At 45.2% G+C, this 24,370-nt stretch overlaps 2 protein-coding genes across 4 annotated transcripts in view; one reads left to right on the forward strand and one right to left on the reverse strand.

The window, feature by feature from the left end:
- The window catches only part of LOC123764036 (uncharacterized), a 297,148-nt gene that overhangs the window by 251,959 nt on the left and 20,819 nt on the right, over positions 1 to 24,370 (forward strand). For all 3 annotated transcript variants that reach the window (XM_069329919.1, XM_069329918.1, XM_069329920.1), the window contains one exon: positions 15,365 to 16,032. In XM_069329919.1, coding sequence (XP_069186020.1) covers positions 15,744 to 16,032 — 289 coding nt within the window. In that variant the 5' untranslated portion in view covers positions 15,365 to 15,743. The remainder of the gene's footprint in view (positions 1 to 15,364; positions 16,033 to 24,370) is intronic.
- LOC138367748 (submandibular gland secretory Glx-rich protein CB-like) lies at positions 13,037 to 13,540 on the reverse strand. Its single transcript, XM_069329696.1, has one exon. It carries the CDS (start codon positions 13,538 to 13,540, stop codon positions 13,037 to 13,039), a length of 504 nt encoding a protein of 167 aa, XP_069185797.1.

Here is a 24,370-nt window from a genome sequence, read left to right on the forward strand (position 1 = left end):
ATATACGACCACAACTATCAAGAAGGTCCCACCTAGGATACCTGGGTATATAGCATACAACAACAGTATTGGAACTGGTTTACTAACGTATATTAAGAGTGGATTAATCTGTAAACTAATTAAAAATCATAGGAGTGATAGTATACATTATCAAAAATTCAAATTGCAAACTGCAAATAGCCATTTCCTACTGTATAACATATATGGACGATGTAATGTACTTAAAGCAGACCTGCTACCGAAACCTACAGGTAACACAGCTATGTTATGTATGGGTGACTTTAATGCTCGTCACACTGCTCTTGGCGACGTTCAGTGTAACAATAATGGAAGGGTCTTCTTGAAATACCTTAATGATCATAATATTACTGTGTATGATACTGATAAACAGACCCATTTATTGGGGGGTAGACTGGATTATGTGATTGGATACAGCCTAGTAGATAGCAACGTCAACGTTAAGCTCATCCCAGAACTAGTAAGTGATCATTTTGCAATATATTGTGAATACAATGTGGCGGATATTAGGTCCAATCCTCATCCTAGAGTTAAAATTAACATTCCAGACAATCTTAAACAGCACTTTAAGGCTTATGTACATAAGTGGTACACTGGGTATACACCTGTATCAGTGGACCACTTTTACAATGATCTTGTCAGTATCATTACCAGTTATTATGATACCTGGGTTAAATCAAGGAAAAAAAAGAACACTCGTTCTTCCTCATGGACAGAGGATCCTATTATTATTGCAGAGCGAGCTAAAGTGCTTCAGCTTGCTGACTCTTATAAACGAGACAAAACAGCTGACAATTTACTTGCATTCCTTAATGCCAACAGAGATTTTCGCGAGCTTAAGGGTCAAGTTAAGAACACATATTGGGAACAATTCCTACAAGGTATCAATAGAACTACAACATTATCAGAAATGTGGAACAAAATTAAAAACATTACCAAACCTTCAGCCCCAGTTCAGCTTCATCATACTCCTGCAGAATATGCTGACATGCTCCTAGCTCAATGGTCTAGTGTCTCACAAATTTCTTCCTTACCCCCAGATATACAGCAGCATTTAAGACATACCAACATTAACAGAAACTTTAATATTGAAATAGCACGCTCCTCACCAGATTTAACGGATCAGTTTCCTATAACCCCCTTTGAATTAACATCAGCATTAGGAAAACCTAGGCAAACTGCCCCTGGTGAGAATGGTATAACTTATAACATCTTGAGCTTACTGAATGATGTCCCTAGCCACCCTCTGCTTGACCTCTATCAAATGAGTCTCTCACAAGGTATCTTGCCAAAGAAATGGACACAAAGTCTCATAATACCAATTCCTAAACCTAACTCTCAAAAATTCAGACCTATTTCCCTTACATCTTGCATGTGTAAAGTCTTGGAGAGAATTGTTCTCAATCGTGTCATGTTTCAGGTCAAAGAAAAACTGGCCCCAAACCTATATGGGTTCATGCCCAAGTGTAGCACACAAACATGCTTTGCTGAATACTTTGTAAACTCCCAGGATGGGACACAGGCAGCCTTTATTGACCTAAAGTCAGCTTTCGATGTAGCGAATGGCGAAATAATATTAGAGCAACTTGCTGAATTTGGAATCAAAGGTAATCTTCTGAGTTGGATAAAGAGCTACCTATCCAACAGGCGTGCTAGTGTCCTATTTAAAGGAGTTAAAAGTACAAGAACAGATGCATTCGAACTAGGCACACCTCAAGGCGGTGTCCTAAGCCCTATGCTCTTCAATATACTTATGCACAAACTTATCCATGACATACCTGTACAACCTACGGAAACAGTTATATGTTATGCTGATGACATTTGTATTATGGCACACAGTAAACCAAGGCTACAAATGTTACTTGATGCATTCTCCAAGAAAGTAGTAGAATGTGGCCTCATAATCTCTGTTGATAAAACAAGGGTTCTTATTCCCCATTCTCTTCATGCTAACTATACTATTAATGGAGTGCCCGTGGAGACTTGTGAGTCTTATAAATATCTTGGAGTCGAGGTTAATGATACAAATCTCATCAGCAACCTGCGTAAAAAACTTGTTGAGCGTCTTAAACCTCTCAGAACTCTTGTTGGCAAAGGATTTGGCATTAACATAAAATATGCTCGTAGTTTTTATATTGCCTTTATACGATCTGTTGTTGATTATTATGCCTTGCATCTTCTTAATTTTTCTCCTAAACAATTACAAGGCCTAGATGTAGTACAGAATGATGCCATGCGCATCATCCTGGGTTGTCCTAGAACTGTCAGAATTGTTAACATGAGAAAGGAACTAAACTTACCTTCCATTTACGAAAGAATAGTTCTACTTAGTACTATGTTTTGCGCCAAAACTTTGAAAAATAATGGTCCCCCCAGCTCTATTCAAATTAAATTGAGATCCATTCTAAACAATTCTGACTGTTCCCTCAATCCGCCGCAAAAAGCTCCCTACAGTGTGTGGCTCAGTTGTTGTGTCTATAATCTTCAGAAACTGAATGTATCTCTTAACCCTGATAAAACTGTTCACTATATTCCCCCTTGGAAAGATGTGGAGGTCTCTCTGCATTATACTCCCATCAGTGTAAAACAAATGTATAACACTGACATTTTGAGATGTATAACATTAGAAGCTATTGACAGTCATCTTCAAATTCTCAAACCGACTGAATCCTATGCCTTTACTGATGGCTCTGTGCAGTTAGGCACTGGTAGAACAGGTTGTGCATGTGCAGTGTATAAAGGGAATGAAATGATCATGACTAGTACACAGAGATTGAACAACTGGGCAAGCACGACACAGACCGAGCTATTGGGTATTTATCTAGCCACTGAATACCTTAAGCTCAATGGTGGTGGAGTTATTTTCTGTGACTCTAAAAGTGCTCTGCAGTCCTTAAATAACCCATCACAATGTATGTCGGAAGTAGCTTGTAATATTAAATGGAATGTAATTTTTGCCAATGATAATAATTCTTGTATAAAATTTGTGTGGATCCCATCCCATGTTGGAGTTGAAAAACATGACTTTGTAGATCAATTGGCCAATGAGGCTTGCAGGAAAGAAAACATTGATTATGATTTTGGACTATCTAATGCAGTTATTAGAAACATACAAATTAAAGAAATTAATTCAGATTTAGAAGAACTAAGAAATGCACAGAGACCTGAAAGCTGCAGTATTAAAAGTTATGACAAGTTCTGTAATAATAGGTATTTGTATGGTCAGCACAGTAACCGGACCAGGCAATGTGATGTAGTAATTGCGCGAATTCGCCTTGGCTATAGACACATCTGGCAGGTTAGTGAGGCTGAGCCACTACCAGAATATTCAGATTGTAAACTCTGTGATAAACCTTTAATGCATTCACTAGAACACTATATTGATGAATGTGAAACCGTAAAGGACTTTAGACCTCCTGGCCTATTGTACCACCAACTGTGTAACTATTTTATTGACTCAGGTGTTCTGGACGACATCCTAACAATTTACCCAAAATTTGCTTGTCCATTTTAAAGAATGAAGAACAATTTCTACTTATATTCTAAGCTGTATCACTTATGAACCCATCCCTGCACTTGTGTGGCAGTGCACAATAGAAAGTTGTTTTCACATATCCACACATTAAAACATTGATTGTAACCGTGATATATATGTGCTTCAGCCTACAGTTTAGGCCTATTGTCTTATGTATGACCCTCTGTCCTGCGTGACAGTGAATACTAGCATTAACCTCAATTTAATAAGACTATCAAAATCCTCAGATTAGGCAAAATTGTAATTAATTTTGTCAATAAAGATGTTAATAATAATAATAATCCTCGTCATCAAGAAGAAAACAAGGATGAAACTGAAAAGATTGTTAGTAGAAGTTGAAGAAAGTAACGGGAGAGACGCGCGGAGAGTGAAGAGTTGATGGAGTGTAGGGAGACAGAATGGGCGAGTGACTGAGACAGACAGACGGTTGTGTTTACCAGCCGGACTAACACCCTTGACAGAGACCCTCGGTGCCATCCCTGAGAGCACACCTACCTACCAACACCCTCCTCTTGTCAACAGCAGGGGGGAGAGGCGAACCCCTAGGGGGGGGGGGATGGGAGAGGTATGGTTGGGCACTGCCCCTGGGTATGTCAGGTCAGGCAAGATTAGTTGCTGGGGACACCAGTGGGAATGTCATGGAAGCTCGCTGGGGTACAGCTGAGTTGGCCGCTGTAATACATGATCCTTCTCTGTAAGAGTGGCTGATAAGGTTATGTATTGAACACCACGAATTTGTCAGGGAAGGTGCAATCTAGGGGCAGCTGTAAGGGACACGATATTTGCTAAGTAGGATACGGGGGGGCTGGGAAAGGGACGTCGCTTAATTGGATTACCGTCAACAGGTAATCGTGGCCACTTGGCGATAACGTCGCTCGTTCTGGGGTAATGCTATGGATGCGTCTCAAACTTAGCATTCCTCCCAAGAATTATATTTCCACTGTCTTGAGGAAGGCATAACGTGTGGAGTTTCCTCTCTGTTGGCTTGTGAAATATATTCCTCGTTTGAATCGATTATTTTCAGGAAAATAACTTCGTTCATGGACGGGCAAGAGGTTCAAAAGCTTGAGACTCCGTATACACGGATAATCTCTGGCTCTCTGTCCGCTCCCCATGACCTTCTTTATAACAAATCTGTAATACAAATCTTAGATTACCGAATGCTTCCGGCTTGAGTGGATCGAGAGGCTCTCGACGGATGTCCTTCATCTGTCACACCCCGTCGCACCGGGTCCTCGACGGATGCGTAGCATATGTCGCATCCCTTCGCCCCGGGCCCTAGATGGATGTCCCACAGTCGTCGCAGTCAGTCCTTGACGAGTGTCCGTCATGAATCCCTGGTAGGATTCATGACGGGTCCTTCGTACCCGGCACAGCTCCTGTATATTCCTGAACCGTCGTATCAGACCCTCGACGCCCAGCTCTCTCCCGTCGAACTCGGCTCTAGATGGATGTCCCTCATCCGTCGCACCCGGATGTCGTTCGTCCCTCGTACTCGGCCCTCTCCCGAAGTGGGGGGCCCCCCTCCTCTCCCTTAAGGTACTGTTGCTGCTGCCACATTTTTATCAGGTGTTCCCGCGCCATGTTTCCCTATACAGCTCCGACGGCGTATTTGTTTCGTGGCGGAGGACGTATTTGTCAACGTTGTGAGGCTCTCCACTGCTGCACGAGTGTGTGTGTGCGGCGCCCTTCTTTTGCTGCGGGGGTTGAGCTGTAGCTCCTGTGTGCTGGGAGGGAGTTGCAACTAATCGGTTAACTATCTCATCTACTGTACTATCTACTATATTTGCGTCGTGTTATATCTGAGGTGGGGGGGAGGGGTTTACCTATCGTCTTCCCTCATCCTTATCCATTATAACGCTCTATAAGTATGTCTTTATCCATTTAATATTTTCTCTTTCCTCTTTTCTTCCGTTCTGTTGCCTCGCATCCTTATGGGCGTGTTAAGTTTACCTTCAGTATACAGTCTTCATAATTCACGTCTCTTTATTTTGGTGCCACAATAGATTTTGGCACCAAAATGGAAGGCGCCATAATTTATTTTGTAGTCTCTCAGCCCAACCACTTGGGGTGAACGGTAGAGCGATGATCTCGCTTCATGCAGGTCGGCGTTCAATCCCCGACCGTCCAAGTGGTTGGGCACCATTCCTTCCTCCCACCCCCCCGTCCCATCCCAAATTCTTATCCTGATCCCCTTCCAAGTGCTATATAGTCGTAATGGCCTGGCGCTTTTCCCTTATTTGTTATTAGCATAAGTTATTGTAGCTAATCTACAAACCTTCTAAATTTTAAGTGATTTGGCGTGACACAAACACTATGTCACCTCACTCGTGTTCATCTTAAGTTAACCAGTCTGAATGCCTATTTTATATTATCCTTGTACGTCGTGATCATGTCTCTCGTGGTTCTTCTCTTCAAGAGATTAATGTTCAGTTTTCTATAAGTATTTCCTTGACTCATTCCTCTCAGATCTCGTGTAATGAAAGTTCATAATGTTTACATAGTTGTTTTCATTAATTTCACAAATTCCATTCTATTTTCACAGTAAAATTGTATAAACTAACCCAACTATAAATGTACAAATATTTATAAATAAAACAATGGAATTTCAGTTGATTGAGCATAAATTCTCTTACTTATAAAACACGCGCAAGCAGTTAACACCTCCATATATTGAATACAATAAATTGGAAACTTTTTTTGTCACGAAGCTTCAACCATAATTATTTCTCACTCGGTTGAAGATCCCTCCAGCAGCTCTTGTGGCCCAGTTGAAGATCCCTCCAGCAACTCTTGTGGCCCAGTTGAAGATCCCTCCAGCAGCTCTTGTGGCCCAGTTGAAGATCCCTCCAGCAGCTCTTGTGGCCCAGTTGAAGATCCCTCCAGCAGCTCTTGTGGCCCAGTTGAAGATCCCTCCAGCAGCTCTTGTGGCCCAGTTGAAGATCCCTCCAGCAACTCTTGTGGCCCAGTTGAAGATCCCACCAGCAGCTCTTGTGGCCCGGTTGAAGATTCCTCCAGCAGCTCTTGTGGCCCGGTTGAAGATCCCTCCAGCAGCTCTTGTGGCCCGGTTGAAGATCCCTCCAGCAGCTCTTGTGGCCCGGTTGAAGATCCCTCCAGCAGCTCTTGTGGCCCAGTTGAAGATCCCTCCACCAGCTCTTGTGGCCCGGTTGAAGATCCCTCCAGCAGCTCTTGTGGCCCAGTTGAAGATCCCTCCAGCAGCTCTTGTGGCCCGGTTGAAGATCCCTCCAGCAGCTCTTGTGGCCCAGTTGAAGATCCCTCCAGCAGCTCTTGTGGCCCGGTTGAAGATCCCTCCACCAGCTCTTGTGGCCCAGTTGAAGATCCCTCCAGCAGCTCTTGTGGCCCGGTTGAAGATCCCACCAGCAGCTCTTGTGGCCCAGTTGAAGATCCCTCCAGCAGCTCTTGTGGCCCAGTTGAAGATCCCTCCAGCAGCTCTTGTGGCCCGGTTGAAGATCCCTCCAGCAGCTCATGTGGCCCAGTTGAAGATCCCTCCAGCAACTCTTGTGGCCCAGTTGAAGATCCCTCCAGCAGCTCTTGTGGCCCGGTTGAAGATCCCTCCAGCAGCTCTTGTGGCCCGGTTGAAGATCCCACCAGCAGCTCTTGTGGTCCAGTTGAAGATCCCTCCAGCAGCTCTTGTGGCCCAGTTGAAGATCCCTCCAGCAGCTCTTGTGGCCCGGTTGAAGATCCCTCCAGGAGCTCTTGTGGCCCGGTTGAAGATCCCACCAGCAGCTCTTGTGGCCCAGTTGAAGATCCCTCCAGCAGCTCTTGTGGCCCAGTTGAAGATCTCTCCAGCAGCTCTTGCTAAACGTCCCCAGTTGGTCTCTGGGAGCGTTGCAGCGGGAAGATCAGTGTTGAAAAATTTGCAAATTGCATCTATATTTTTCACAAGCTTGTGGTTGTGGGGGAGGGTGTGCTTCAGTCTTTGTATGTAGTTTTTTTTTTTTGGTATTGGCCGAGTGGAAGGAGGGGGGATGGGAGGAAGAGGAAAAAGAGGGAGGGGGTTCAGACTTTCAATCATCAATCAACTGGTGGCCAACTACGGCCTGGAACATAAGGCTCTGCAACATCAACAGTAGAAGTTGTGTATTGAAACTACTTGGTCCTTGACTTCGCTTCCTATGTGTGTGAGGGGAAGGGGAGAAAGGGGGGTATATATGGGGGGGGGAGGAGGGGGGCTGACACATGGCAGTGCAGCCGAGGAACTTTGTCTCGCACGCGACCCACATCAAGACGTCACTGAAGAGTAATTAAAGGAGTTGCTAGAGAATCAGCGGAGATATAGCTATCCACTTGTCTATGTCTTTGTCTAGGTCAGGTGCTCTGTCTCTCCCCCCCTCTCCCCCCCCCTCTCCCTCCCCCCCCTCTCTCTCTCTCTCTCTCTCTCTCTCTCTCTCTCTCTCTCTCTCTCTCTCTCTCTCTCTCTCTCTCTCTCTCTCTCTCTCTCTCTCTCTCTCTCTCTCTCTCTCTCTCTCTCGCTTCATCACATAGACAGGGGGAAGGAAAGCAGTTTGGGTGGTGAAGGTGGAAAGGAAGAAGGCGAGGAGACGGTGGGATGGGGGGGGGATGAAAGGTGATGAGAAGGAAGCATTTCTTAAGATTCTGGTTTGAATACAAGAGGAAAAGATGAGACACATAGGAGGTAAGATGGGTAATGGGTGACTGGGAGTGGGAAGTGGAACAAATGGGAAGGAAAATTGGGATTATTGGAGCGGCCAAACGAGTTGGGAGAGGGATAGAGGGACGGGGTTGGGGCAGAGGGGAGGTGGGGGAGAGGGGAGGTGGGGGAGAGGGGAGGTGGGGGAGAGGGGAGACAACAAGGGGTGACACACTGAGGAAGAGGAAGGTCCTCTGGAAGGTGGGGGAGGAGGGGGGGCGGGGGAGCGTGTTTACATGCTACCTGACGCCTGCTATTCATCTGTCGTGCGTGCTTGGTCGTCCGCGTGTGTGTGTACTTCCCGATGTGTGCCTGCAGGATCGGGCTCTAGCGCTTGGACCCCACTTTTCACGCCGTTGGTTGTCTAATGCAATGACTCCGGGCAGTTCCCTCTCATGCCTGTTTTTTTTTTTAAGTTATGAATGGAGATTTGCCTCTACGAACCTGCTCCTTTTTAGGTCATTCCACTAACTCACGCCCCTTACGCTAAAAGAAAACTTTCTAACATCTCTATGGCACATCTGAGTCTCAGGCCTCTATCAGTGCCCAATTGTTCTGTTGATATTCATTGTAAACATTTCCTCTTTTTCCACCCTATCAATCCCCATAAGTATTTTATACGTCTGTATCATCTTTCTCTCTCCCGCCTCCTTTCTGGCGTCGTCACGGTTGGTTCCTTCAGTCTCTGTAGTAGGGAGAGTAGGGAGCCGGTGGCTGAGCGGCAGAACACAGGACGCGTGATCCTGTGGTCCCGGGTTCGATCCCGGGCGCCGGCGAGAAACAATGGGCAGAGTTTCTTTCACTCTGATGCTCCTGTTACCTAGCAGTAAATAGGTACCTGGGAGTTAGTCAGCTGTCACGGGCTGCTTCCTGGGGGGTGGAGGCCTGGTCGAGGACCGGGCCGCGGGGACACAAAAGCCCCGAAATCATCTCAAGATAACCTCAAGATAACCTCTCTTCATAACTCATCCCTCGCAACTCTGGGTCGAGTCTCGTTACAAACGTCAACACCCTTTCCAGGGGCCAGATTCACGCAAGCACTTACGCAAGCACTTACGAACGTGTAGGGGGGGGGTAGTTTCCCTTCATATTGTAATGACCTCTCGGTCTCCTGCCTCCTGATGCCATTTCATCACCTTACATTTGCTGGTGTTGAACTCCAGCCGCCGCGTGTACTCACCTAGTTCTACTCACCTAGTTATGCTTGTACTCACCTAAAGAGCTTTGGCTCTTTGGTCCCGCCTCTCAACTATCAATCAACTGGTGTACAGATTCTTGAGCCTACTGGGCTCTATTAAGTCTACATTTGAAGCTGTGTATGGAGTCAGCCTCCACCACATCACTGCTTATTGCATTCTATTTGTTAACTACTCTGACACTGAAAAAATTCTTTCTAATGTCTCGGTGGCTTATTTAGGTACCATGTTTCCACCTGAGTCCCCTTGTTCGTGTTCCACCCATGCTAAATAGTTTGTCTTTGTCCACCCTGTCAACTCCCCTAAGAATTTTGTAGGTGGTTATCATGTCTCCCCTTACTCTTCTAGGGACATGAGATTTTGCTCCCTTAGCATTTCATCGTAGCTCATACCTCTCAGTTCCGGGACGAGTCTGGTGGCATACCTCTGAATCTTCTCTAACTTTGTCTTGTGTTTATCTAGGTAAGAACTCCAGGCTGGAGCTGCATACCCCAGGATTGGTCTGACATAAGTGGTATACAAGGTCCAGAACGATTCCTTACACAAGTTTCTAAAGGCAGTTCTTATGTTGGCCAGTCTAGCATATGCCGCTGATGATATCCTTTTGATGTGGTGTCCTGTGGCGGTAGTTCCCTGTGACTGTAGTTCCCTGTGACTGTAGTTCTCTGTGGCTGTAGTTCCCTGTGGCTGTAGTTCCCTGTGGCTGTAGTTCTCTGTGACTGTAGTTCCCTGTGGCTGTAGTTCTCTGTGACTGTAGTTCTCTGTGACTGTAGTTCTCTGTGGCTGTATTTGTCCTGTGGTTGCCATTGTCCTGTCACTGTGATTGTCCTGGGGCTGCATATTCCTAGGAGTGGTCTCATGTAGGTGGTGGACAATGATATAAATGCCTCCTTATTTAGGTTCCCGAATATTGTTCTGATGTTTACAGTTTACAGTATACTGCTGAAACTACAATATGTTTGTTCCTATGGACTCTGGTGGAATATATCCACCCACAGGTCTCTTTCCCTTTCTCTGGTCGCTACAGGGAGGTAGAATTACCCCCTTCCTTCTGTTACTTCCAGCTGGTCTCCTGTTACCCGTTCTCACTTTCAACACCTTACACTTGCTGGTGTTGAAGTCCAGTAGCCATTTCTAGGTTTCCTTGGGGGGGTATCTTTTGTATTATTTCTAGATGACCACACACACACACACACACACACACACACACACACACACACACACACACACACACACACACACACACACACACACACACACAGGTCCTAGGAAAGGTCCTAGAATGGATAAGGAACTACCTAACAGGAAGGAGCCAAAGAGTTACGGTAAGGGGCGAGAAGTCGGACTGGCGAACAGTAACAAGTGGAGTACCACAAGGATCGGTGCTGGGACCAATTCTATTTCTTGTATATGTTAACGACATGTTTACAGGCGTAGAGTCCTACATGTCGATGTTTGCGGATGATGCAAAGTTGATGAGAAGAGTTGTGACAGATGAGGATTGCAGGATCCTCCAAGAGGACCTGAACAGATTGCAGAGATGGTCAGAGAAATGGCTACTAGAATTCAACACGAGCAAATGTAAAGTTATGGAAATGGGACTAGGAGATAGGAGACCAAAGGGACAGTACACAATGAAGGGGAACAGCCTACCTGTAACGACGCGTGAAAGAGACCTGGGGGTGGACGTAACACCTAATCTATCTCCTGAGGCACATATTAATAGGATAACGACAGCAGCGTACTCTACACTGGCAAAAGTTAGAACATCATTCAGAAACCTAAGTAAGGAGGCATTTAGGGCGCTTTACACTGCCTACGTAAGGCCAGTCTTAGAGTATGCCGCCTCATCATGGAGTCCCCATCTGAAGAAGCATATAATGAAACTGGAAAAGGTTCAGAGGTTTGCAACGAGACTCGTCCCAGAGCTACGAGGGATGGGGTATGAAGAGCGCCTGAGGGAACTGTGCCTTACGACACTAGAAAGAAGAAGGGAGAGGGGGGACATGATAGGAACGTATAAGATACTCAGAGGAATTGACAGAGTGGACATAGACGAAATGTTCACACGGAATAGTAACAGAACGAGAGGACATGGATGGAAGCTTGAAACTCAGATGAGTCACAGAGATGTAAGGAAGTTTTCTTTTAGCGTGAGAGTAGTGGGGAAATGGAATGCACTTCAGGAACAGGTTGTGGAAGCAAATACTATTCATAATTTTAAAACCAGGTATGATAGGGAAATGGGACAGGAGTCATTGCTGTAAACAACCGATGCTCGAAAGGCGGGATCCAAGAGTCAATGCTCGATCCTGCAAGCACATATAGGTGAGTACATATAGGTGAGTACACACACACACACACACATTCTATGTGCATGGTTGTCTTGGAGTGTCTTCCAAGATCAGTGTCCCTGTTATAAATAAAATATGTGGGGCTTCTATGGGTACTGGTACTATTAAGGGGTAAGGGTAGTTAGAAGACAAGAGTATCAAATATGGGAGAGCTAAAAGGCCCGGCCCCCAAAATAAACTATCCACAGTAGTAATAACTTGCTACTAGACCATATATGTTAGTCTAAGGGTTGATCACTGCGCTCCCACACAGGAAGAAGAGATACTCTGTAATTCATGTACTTATTTATTAACCCCTTAACAACCCCCCCATATACACTCACACCAATAACAATAATAATAATAACTTTACCACACTATCTTACGTTAAAAGCCTTGGTCCACTTAGGCAGGATACAAGGTTTACACTAATAACAAGCTAGGGTAAAGTACTACTGGATAAGCACTGAAGCTGGATGCAGCTTAGGGTAGGGAAACCACGTGGGACCCTAATACAAAACACAACACTTAGGGGTACCCAAAACACTGGCAAATACTACCCCCAGGTCTCACCAATCGTTACTACCAGAGTAGGTACACTTAATAATGCCCCGTACTTAACTTAAGGGTACAGGAACTTCAGGTAAGGGAAATAAGTAAGAGGAGAAGGGAGAAGAGGGGTGCAGCCACAAAGTAGGTCTTGTCCGCACGAACACCAGCCAGAGAAGAGCGAGCTCCTAGCGACCAGCTGGCCTCCCTCATCGTGGTGCCGGAAGGAGCCTAATTGATCGTGCAGCTAAGCACATAAAAGATCTTCCCCTATGCAACGTATTGTTACTTTATGAATGATTAGAAAGTATTAGTAAGCAAAGTTGGTGCCTATGTTATTATTTAATAATCAACCCCCAGCTCAGTCTTTAAATGCTCTTTGAGAAACAATAATAGTCTTACGTCTGGCAGGGAAGATACAAACAATTGCCGTTCGAGTTGCACTCAACTGTACTACTAGAAAGTTTAATAGCTGAATTTTGACCTCTGGTTTCCACTGGAGAACCCAGGGTCGTAACAGTCCCCGCGGCCCGGTCTCTAACCAGACCGCATGGTGGTTGGTGATCTGGTCAACAAGACAATTCCTGCCTTTGTGACTCTGTTGAATGAACTACAACTCATCTCTATGCCACAGAAGACACGGGTGAGGCCCAGAGGGCGTGTGGTGACGCTCATATTCCTGTTTCTGGTTCTCTCTTTCAAAGTAGATCTTCATTATCTTTAGTTCTGTTCTTCAGTATCTATTTGTTCGTGCGCTGTGGGACCCCCTGATTATTATTTGTGGCTCGTGGCTCTTGGTCGTTCCTGCTGGCTCTTGGTCGTTCCTGCTGGCTCTTGGTCGTTCCTGCTGGCTCTTGGTCGTTCCTGCTGGCTCTTGGTCGTTCCTGCTGGCTCTTGGTCGTTCCTGCTGGCTCTTGGTCGTTCCTGCTGGTTCTTGGTCGTTCCTGCTGGTTCTTGGTCGTTCCTGCTGGTTCTTGGTCGTTCCTGCTGGCTCTTGGTCGTTCCTGCTGGTTCTTGGTCGTTCCTGTTGGCTCTTGGTCGTTCCTGCTGGTTCTTGGTCGTTCCTGCTGGCTCTTGGTCGTTCCTGCTGGCTCTTGGTCGTTCCTGCTGGCTCTTGGTCGTTCCTGCTGGCTCTTGGTCGTTCTTGATGGCTCTTAGTACCTAACAATGGCTCTTGTTGACTCCTAGTGGTTCTTGGTGGCTTCTTGTAACTCTTGATGCTCCTGTTAGCACCCATTGACTCTTGATAGCCCCCCTGATTGCTCTTATCTACTTTTCACAGCCCCTGGTAACTTACTGCTTGTAAGTTTTGATATCTTCCAATGTGGTTTGGTACCTACCAGTTATCTGTTCAATCCCTCCCCCCCCACCCCCTAGATATCTTGTCCTCGTTGATCTCTGGAGTGGTTGAAACAAGGCTGTTAACCTTTAACGACCCTTATTGGCTTACAGCGAGTCTTGATTGATGACTAGTACGATATGATGAATTTTGTTGGACCTCGCGGACCCCCCGTGTGTGACACTTGATGACTCTCGGTGATATCTGGTGACCTCTGGTGACCTCTGGTGACTCCAGTTGACCTTTGATTACCTGCCGTGACCTCCCTAGTGGACCTTAAGGGTCACGTGGCCGACTTCCATTTGAGGGGGATCGCTAATTTTCACAGCAGGTCACTGCCTGAGTGTCTCGTGTCCTGGTGATGGACGCTGCTGCTCCACCTGCACTGTCTTGGGACGCCGGGGGTGGAGGTGGAGGTGGAGAGGTGGATAGTGGAGGTGGAGGGTTGAGGGGAGAGATGTGGAGTGTGGAGGAAGAGTACAGATGAAAGGTGGAATTTCGAGGGTAAGTAGCAAATCTCCACTCCCTCTACCTCTCCCCCCATCCCCCCTACTCTCCCTATCCCTCTTCCTTACCCCCTCTCCCTCACCCCTCTCCCTCCTCTCCTCTCCCTCACCTCACCTACATCACCCAACGCGGAGAAACACACACATTTCAGGAGGTAACCTAACCTAACCTAACCACCGCCATAATACGGCTGACAACTACAGTACCCCTACAACTGGGTCATGCAGCAGGGTCTACAACCAGTACCCGCCTGAATGTGACGTCATAGTGACGTCACACACCTCGCGCACACCGTATAAGAAATAATTTTACCTCATTTTTCATTAGGTTGGGTTGGGTTGGGTGGGTGGGTTGGGTGGGTGGGTTGGGCTAGGTGGGTGGGGTTGGGTAAGGTTTGCACATTGTTATGCCTAGATTACGCGTATCTATTATTGGCCCTATAATGAAGACCTAAACGTACTGGCAAACTATCTAATCTAAATTAAGCGAGGTTTATGTATAAAATCAAAGTAAGGTCTATATATATGTATATAACATATACAAACATATGTCGCACCTAATAGCCAGAACGCACTACTTGGCCTAGTATGCAAGGCCAGACTGGCCTAATACACATAAGTGATTTGCGTTATTTAAAAAGAAATGGTTTCAAATTGGTTTATTTGAATAAATATTTGTATATTATATTGAGAATATGAATTACTGGCTTGATTATGTTAGTTTAGGTTAGGTTAAGATAGATTAAGTTAGGTTAGGTAGGGTCATATTTCTACGTTAATTTTGATTTAAATTATAATAAAGTTAAAAATATATAATATTATGGAAAACTTTATCATTTCATAAAAATATAATTGGAAAATATATAACTTCAGGGAAAACTCTGTTTATTAGACAAATCAGGCTTTGCATAGTAGGCCAAGTAATGCGCTCGGGCTATTAGGTACAACATATATATATATATATGTATGTATATATATATATATATATATATATATATATATATATATATATATATATATATATATATATATATATATATATTGATACGTAAAGCATACCCAATATTCAGTAATGGATAGTAAACTTCCAACTCTGTGGCGCATTTTGTTATATTATTTTGGTCTGTTTCCCTCCCATGATAGAGTGCGTGTGAGCGGACATTCCATAGTCTGTTCTGTATCATATTATTAATGTTTTTCTTTGTGTTTATCACAGGAGCGGAGGTGACATTACCGTGGCGGGCGCCAGGCCCAGACTGCCTCAACACGGGTGTGCTCGCCGCGAATACATCCCCATCTGGCGGCCACCGCGCGAACTGACGCAGCCTCCTGGGGGCGCTTCTCTCCGCGCTCCCTCCGCCTCCATACATCCAACCCAGAATTTGCACCAAAACATCCAAAAATATCACCGTCGCTACAACGCAGTGATAGTTTATTATCAAAATACAGCTTTTATAAATAACACTTGAGCGATTAACACTGAGCCTAAGTGTCGAGACGTGAAGATATTCGTCGGAAAGGATGTATTAGACGACTAGGATTGCCAGCGCACCAGGAGACTCCATCACAACCAATCAGCAGGCGCCCGTAGGGTCATGTCTTCAGTACTACCCGAGTTCTTTTTGTGGGAGCAGTCAGTGAATACCTCGTGCGGCGGTAGGATGGAGTGTGATACGCTGTTTGAGCTGGGTCCTCCGCCCGATATGATACTCAGCATACCTCCTCCACCTATCCCACCTTTTATGGAAGACTTTGTGGCTAGACTCGCAGCGGAAGGGATAGATATTAATCAAGATAGTGGATTCCCCGAAGAAGAGAAGACGTGCAATCTTTGCCAGTGGGCCAATGGAAACGGCGTTGGATACGTTGAATTAGCACAAAAAGGTGAGTTGAATGAGTAATTAGTCTGAGTATTCCAGGTTTATAATGCGCGTCAGGGATCGACTATGCATCTGTAACAGGAATTCCACCACGTTGAGATATCAACAGGTGTCGCGGGCCCTCAAGCAACTGCTGAAACAACAAGAAAAAGAGTGACCTTTCCACCTGTGTACGCATGTCCACTGCGTACACAGGTGAGACAGTGCAAAATGTACATCCACGGTGGGTGCTCAATGTACATTCTAAAGTACTCAACACTGTGCACTTTAAAAAGTAACATAAATTGCACACTGGGATGATGTTAAACAAGTTTCGTGAGTGATATTATTACAATCCAATGAGGATTAATGAATCCTATGAAAATAGGATTTTCATGGGAATTAGGCCTATATAGAATATGGCCTCGGCTAGGGGGGAAAATTGCGTTTGATAATGACAGAAGAAAATGGTCAAAGTGAAACCTGCAGGAAATTAAATTAATTTTAATAAGAAATTAAATTCTACTAATGAATGTTTCCTTATTAAATAATTAATAAAATATGTATGTTTTGAAAACAACAGGAAGCCGAGGGGGGGGGCGGGAGGAGACAAATGAATTGGGGAATGTAACGCGACGTCACGTGACGTAACGTGATGTGACGTGACAGCCGTGACGTAACGTGACATAGCATGATACGACGTGATGTGACGTGACACAATGTGATACGAAGTGATATAATGTGATGTGACGTGGCATAACGTGATATCATGTGACAATGCAATTTGACGTGACATAACGTGATTTGAAGTGACAAAACGCGATGTGAGGTGACTGGATACGACTGAAATGCCACTGATTGGGAAGTAACAGAATACCGGGACATCTGAAAAGATTATACAACGAAATGTGCGCAGACACCGTCAGTGGAACACCAATGGAATATGACAGACACCAGGACAAGTGACATGACAGTGACAATACTTAATATTGTCATGGTCAGGGTCACCCGAGTGACCGTGACAGGACCGACAGAGGGCGTAACCGTTGCAGTGTCATTGAAGTTATCTAAGTTATCTCTTCACGTTATAAAGGTTAACACCTGTATCAACAGTGAACTGAAGAATTGTGTCTTAGAGGGCCGGGCTCGGGGAGTAGCAGAACTCCCGAAATCCTCTCCAGGTATACTCCAGGTATATAACCTGACAGTGGGTGGTCATCTTCTGGGGCTATTGGATTGGGCTAGCCGGGATAGCTATCGTCGGCGCTAGCAGTAAGGTTGAAGTAGCCTGGTGGAAGACTGCAGTATCGGAGGTACGATGATTACCGTGTCTTCGAGGTTATAATAGCATGGTTAACGTGCTTGGTGACTTCAGTCGTTCCCCCGCCCCCCTTCTTCCTTTACTGCCCTCTCCCCTCTCGCCACCCCCTCACTCTCCCTCTTCTCTCTCCCCTCCCCAATCCTACCCCCTCCCTCCCTCCCTCCCCAGCTAATCAAAACAACACCTGATCCAGTCACCCATCTTCCGCAGGTTTTCTCCTGTTATTTCTATATCCTTTAATTTCATTTGTTTTTCTTGACCACGAATCTTTCAGTTTGTTTATGGTTGAAATCTGTGCATATTATTGACGCATTCTTCAAGCGATTAATACGATTAGACATCATTTATTTCGCTCTCTTCATATTTGAATTTTGATTCGCTTCTTACATATTGTAGCATTTTTTTGTATTCAATTTTTGTTTTTAAATCTATCTAAAACATTGGATCATTTTATAAATGCTCTTGACTATTTTTTTTTCTTAATATCCTTTTTAATTTTAATTTGTTTCAGCATTTTCTTTCATTTTAATACATGTGTTCATGTCCCGTGACATCTCTTTGTCATGTTTTATGACATCTCTGTCATGTTTTGTGACATCTCTGTCATGCTCTGTGACATCTGTCATGCTCTGTGACATCTCTGTCATGCTCTGTGACATCTCTGTCATGCGCTGTGACATCTCTAGTCATGTTTTGTGACATCTGTCATGCTCTGTGACATCTCGTCATGTTTTGTGACATCTGTCATGCTCTGTGACATCTTGTCACGTTTTGTGACATCTCTGTCATGCTCTGTGACATCTCTGTCATGCTCTGTGACATATCTGTCATGCTCTGTGACATATCTGTCATGCTCTGTGACATCTCTGTCATGCGCTGTGACATCTCTGTCATGGTCTGTGACATCTGTCATATTTTGTGGCATCTGTCATGTTCAGTGACATCTGTCATGTTCAGTGACATCTGTCATGTTCAGTGACATCTGTCATGTTCAGTGACATCTGTCATGTTCAGTGACATCTCTGTCATGTTTTGTGACATCTCTGCCGCGTTTTGTCATCTCTGTCATGGTCTGTGACATGTCATGCTCTGTGACATCTCTGTCATGCTCTGTGATATCTCTGTCATGCTCTGTGACATCTCTGTCATGCTCTGTGATATCTCTGTCATGCTCTGTGACATCTCTGTCATGCTCTGTGACATCTCTATCTGTTTTATGACATTTGGTTTATGCTCTATAACATCGCTATCTGGTCTATGACATTTCTATCATTTTCTGTGACATCTCTATGTGTTCTATACCTGGAGCTTACCTGGAGAGGAGGTTCCGAGAGTTCACCTTCCAGAGCCCGGCCTGGGGCCAGGTTCAACTTGTGATAACATGTTCCAACAGGCTGTTGCTTGAAGCGGTGCGCAGGCCCACGTATCTGTAACATCTCTTATCATGTTCTGACGTCTGTCTTTGCTATGGCAACTCTATCATGTCATATGGCATCTCTATAATGTCATATGACATTCTATCATGTCCTATGACATCTCTACCGTGTCATGTGACATCTCTTATAATGTCATGACATTCTATCATGTCCTATGACATTCTATTATGTTCTATATCAATTATCATGTTCTTAGACATCTATCATGTTCTTAGACATCTATCATGTTCCATGACATTTCCATCATGATCTATGACACCTCTTGTCATGTTCTGTCAGGACCTTCTTGAAGGTGTTTGTTAAGGGCTGACTAGCTTAATTGCTGTGCTTGGAGGCTTTAAAGCTGTTTCTTGTGGTTGACAGACAAGCTTTCACTCTTCCCTGTGGGCAAAAGTTTCCCTCTGGCGAAGAGTAGGAACAGTAGGAAAAAGTAGGAACCTGAGAAATGTTTTGACCTAATTGATTCACCTAACCTAATTGAACCTATCCTACTCTTCCTTAACCTATCTTATAACCTATATTATAATCTTAACCAATTATAAACCTATCCCTAACCTATCCTAACTTATCCTAACCTAAACCAGCCTTACCTACTCAATCTAGCTTAACTTATCCAATTCTAATCGAAAGAAAAGAATACGAGGTGTGAAACGTATAAGTGTCGTTCGTGTGTCGTTCTGGTCGTCCTAATCCCCAAGCCCAGCCAGGCCGGACTTGTGATCAACTTGGTCCAACAGGCTGTTGCTGCTCGGAGCGGCCCTCAAGCCCACATGTCCACCACAGCACGGTTGGTCCTGCCCCTCCTGACAGAAACGTTAACTGTAATACAGGGATAATTTTTGAATGTTTCTGATCGTGACTTTATCCAGTTTGAAACCCAGGATGCACGTGACCATACCCCCCATCGCCCCTGACCCCTCGTGACCCTTTACCCCCCAATCCGGTGGTCACAGGAGAGTTGGCATGCCCTTGGAGGAGATGGGATGAAGTCCTTAAGGAGTAGAAAGGAGGTCTGGTCAGTTCGTATTGATATGCAGATGCGTTAGGGAAGGAAGAGGCGAGGGAGGGAGGGAGGGAAATAAATGGAGATGGGTGGGAATGGGAGCCTTGAGGGGGCTTACGGGAATGGGGGAGGGGGGAGGTGTTCAGTGGCAAGCCTAACCTGGGTTTAATGGCAGCAATAGCGACGAGCTGCCAAGATGGCTACTCATAATCCAGGGTTTTAGCTGCTCGATATTATTTTATTTTATTTTATTTATTTATATACAAGAAGGTACATTGGGTTTGTGAGAATACATAGCATAGTATTTACAATCTTGTAAAGTCCATTGGTCAAATGGACAAAAATATCTGTCCATTGGTCAGGGCCAGAGGGGCACTTCAAGATGTTACTCGACCAGAGGCTGTGTGTGTGTGTGTGTTGTTAATGTTTAAGATTCAGCTTCTCGGAACCAAAAGTTGCAAGTAGCACGGGCTATGGTGAGCCCGTAGTGGACTTACCTGGCACAGGAGCGGGGCTGTGACTTTGACCAGCTCAGTTTCTTTATTATGTACCCCATACCCGTCCCATGAGCGGTGGTGGAAAGGGTTACAGAAGCACATAATGGGTTCAGGAACTGAATCCCATAGTTCGTTTAGCTAAGCGAGTGACAATACTTTGAAGCTAGTTACACAATTATTAATGTTACATTCACATGTACATATATATATATATATATATATATATATATATATATATATATATATATATATATATATATATATATATATATATATATATATATATATATATATATATATATATATATATGTCGTACCTAGTAGCCAGAACGCACTTCTCAGCCTACTATGCATGGCCCGATTTGCCTAATAAGCCAAGTTTTCCTGAATTAATACATTTTCTCTAATTTTTTTCTTATGAAATGATAAAGCTACCCATTTCATTATATATGAGGTCAATTTATTTTATTGGAGTTAAAATTAACGTAGATATATGACCGAACCTAACCAACCCTACCTAACCTAACCTATCTTTATAGGTTAGGTTAGGTTAGGTAGCAGAAAAAGTTAGGTTAGGTTAGGTAGGTTAGGTAGTCGAAAAAACATTAATTCATGAAAACTTGGCTTATTAGGCAAATCGGGCCTTGCATAGTAGGCTGAGAAGTGCGTTCTGGCTACTAGGTACGACATATATATATATATATATATATATATATATATATATATATATATATATATATATATATATATATATATATATATATATATATATATATATGGAATATAGTGAGTTATGATAGCAGGCTAACTGTCCATCTTCCTAACCCTACACGTGTATGTGTGCTAGCTAAGGTTCTACACATGTATTCTGAAATATTTAGAATGTCCGTCGATGAATCCTGTGTAGCAGTCACATACACAGATGCTCACGTGGTTCACTATTCTGTGGCAAGGTCATATTTATTTGGTGAGGGGGGGGATATTGTAGATTGTATTTCATTTTTAAATTATGTATTATGGGGCTTGGTTGCCCTCGGGCAGCCTCTGGCTCTCTAGCACTGGGGGTTTCTAGCATTTCCACCATATTCCACACCCTGGTGGCTTGGTGTTGTGGTCTGGTGTTGAGTGGTGGTGTGTTCAGGGCCTCGCGGCGATCTGTCGAGCCGTAGCCACACCAATGACACTAATCTTCGCGAGGGGTCTTTCTTTTGTTTGCTTTCTCGCGCCCTGTCCGCTACTGCTGGTGGGGTTGATGGTGGAGGCGGTTGGTGGTGATGGTGACGATTGAAGGGGCGGTTGGTGGTGATGGTGACGATTGAAGGGGCGGTTGGTGGTGATGGTGACGATTGAAGGGGCGGTTGGTGGTGATGGTGACGATTGAAGGGGCGGTTGGTGGTGATGGTGACGATTGAAGGGGCGGTTGGTGGTGATGGTGACGATTGAAGGGGCGGTTGGTGGTGATGGTGACGATTGAAGGGGCGGTTGGTGGTGATGGTGACAATTGAGGTGGCGGTTGGGGGTGATGGTGACGATTGAAGGGGCGGTTGGTGGTGATGGTGACGATTGAAGGGGCGGTTGGCGCTGTAGTTTAATTTTTAGAGGTAATTCTTAATGGGGCTGGTGACCATAGGCCTAAAACTTGTAACATGACACTGGTGAGAATAGTAATGATATACACTGACATTACTTTTTCCACCTCTCTCTCTCTCTCTCTCTCTCTCTCTCTCTCTCTCTCTCTCTCTCTCTCTCTCTGTCTCTGTCTCTGTCTCTCTCTCTCTCTCTCTCTCTCTCTCTCTCTCTCTCTCTCTCTCTCTCTCTCTCTCTCTCTCTCTCTCTCTCTCTCTCTCTCTCTACACACACACACATACACACACAAACACACACACATACACACATACACAAACACACACACACACATACACACACAAACACACACACATACAAACACACACACATACACACACAAACACACACACACACACACACACACACACACACACACACACACACACACACACACACACACACACACACACACACACACACACGCTCCGCCACCTACAATGTCTACTACTCTCATTTCCCTCCTGGGGGAAGTAAGTTCTATCCAACAATTGATCCTAGAGACGGCACTCACGCATGAAATCCCAAACATGACGACCGTATATTCGGGGTAAGCTAATATCATCCTTTTAATTTTTTGTAATAAGAGATGGTAGCCGGGAGCGTAACTTTAATATAGAGCCTCGAGGCGCTACCCCGGGGCAAGATAATGACATCATCTAAGAGGTCTTAGTGACGAAATTCCCACACTATGTCAGTGATGCGCGATCATCAGTGCTCGAGTAAGCTGTCCGTCGTCTTTTAAGTTGAAGTGACGTCTTGTTGGGTTTTTGGTCTTATCTTCTTACAGACGAGGGGGGGACGTTCCCCCCCCCCGGGTAATTGGCCTCCCACTCGGGGCTAACTTGGCCACTGAGGGAAGCGAGGCTCCTCAGCCGGTAATTAATGAAATATCTTGAGGCCTCACCTAATTTGAATTGAAATTGTAATAAGTTTATTGGGGTAAAATACACACAAAGGGATGAGGTAGCTCAAGCTATTCTCGCCCCCGTTCAGTACATCGTGTTAATACATACATATAAACACATCACAAACAATAAACATATTACCAAACATTCTGAGAGATAAACATCTATATTTCCTACCTGCTTTACCTCGTATTGATTTTGTATCATATATTTATATTATACTCTGGTCTAGTTCGTTACGAATTTCGATCACTTCGATAAGGTGATCGAAAGGGAGCCGGTGGCTGAGCGGACAGAACACTGTACTCTCGGGTTCGGTCTCGGGTTCGATCTCAAGCGCCGGCGAGAAACAATGGGCAGAGTTTCTTTCACCCTGATGCTCTGTTACCTAGTAGTAAATAGGTACCTGGGAGCTAGTCAGCTGTCACGGGCTGCTTCCTGAAGGTGGAATCCTGGTCGAAGACCGGGCCGCGGTGACACTAAGCCCCGAAATCATCTCAAAATAACCTCAAGAAGGTTTCAAAGCTTCGGTGACGTGTCTTAAACCATTCCTGAGGTTCTGTTTGATTGGTGTTCCTCTTTGTTATGGCGTTTCCGACGGTTTCCGCAGGTATTGTGAACTACTCAAAGAGGGGGGGAGGGGGTGGGGAGGGGGGGGGGGAGCACTTCCGGTTTGTGTGTAATTAGTGTAAAGTTTCACCCCGGCCGACCACTTCCCCGGTGTGTAATGTGGGTGAGGCAGCGCTGCTCTCCCTAATGACTCCGTCAACGTGGATGTTTGTGTTTGTCGCCAGTCGGCGCCTGACGCGGTCAGCTCCCTGGGTGGTAATGGCCGTGTTTAATGTCACTTGATGGCCTTTACCGCGAAGGTCACGTAAGGAATCGTTCCAATGTTGGTATTCATATATCATTGAACATTATCTGTCTTCTAGGTTCAGCGAGGGGTGAACAAATCAACAAGGGCCGTGCGAGGATTCGAACCTACGTCCGAGAGCATTCCAGACGCTTGCCTTAATCGACTGAGCTACGACATGGAGAGGTGTTGTTCTCGCTGAACAACACCTGCATGTTAGTCCATTGGTGGTCCTTTGGTCATGAATACTGTTCAGTGGTGTGAGGTAATACACCCTGGGCGCGCTCCGGGTGTATTGGACGACGGACGACCTGTTCACATAAACAGTAATAAGAGACAGTTCCGTCGTGCTTACCATGCCCAGGTCCCTGTCCACTCCCCCCTTCACGCCCACCTTATTACCCCGTGTGGGCGGGGCGGGCGTAAGACCTTGCCTTTCCCCACCTCTACGCACCCTCTTCAGCGCCTACGTGGTGTGGTGGAGGGGGCTGGTTGGCGTGCGTATCCCCCCACCCCACACACACACCTATCCAGCACCCCCATGTGTGGGGGGGGGGGATATGTGTACCCCCACACTTAACCAACACCATGCGGACTCGGGGTGGGGGGGGAGGAGGGACGGAGGATTGCTGCTCCCCTACGCCTCCTCAACTCTTTACTGGTGGTGGGGGGGGGGGGGAGCTAGGAAGGGAGGAGGTGTGGGTCACACCCCACTCCCCTCC

This window comes from Procambarus clarkii, chromosome 23, assembly GCF_040958095.1.
Source record: "Procambarus clarkii isolate CNS0578487 chromosome 23, FALCON_Pclarkii_2.0, whole genome shotgun sequence".
Classification (NCBI taxonomy): Eukaryota; Metazoa; Arthropoda; class Malacostraca; order Decapoda; family Cambaridae; genus Procambarus; species Procambarus clarkii.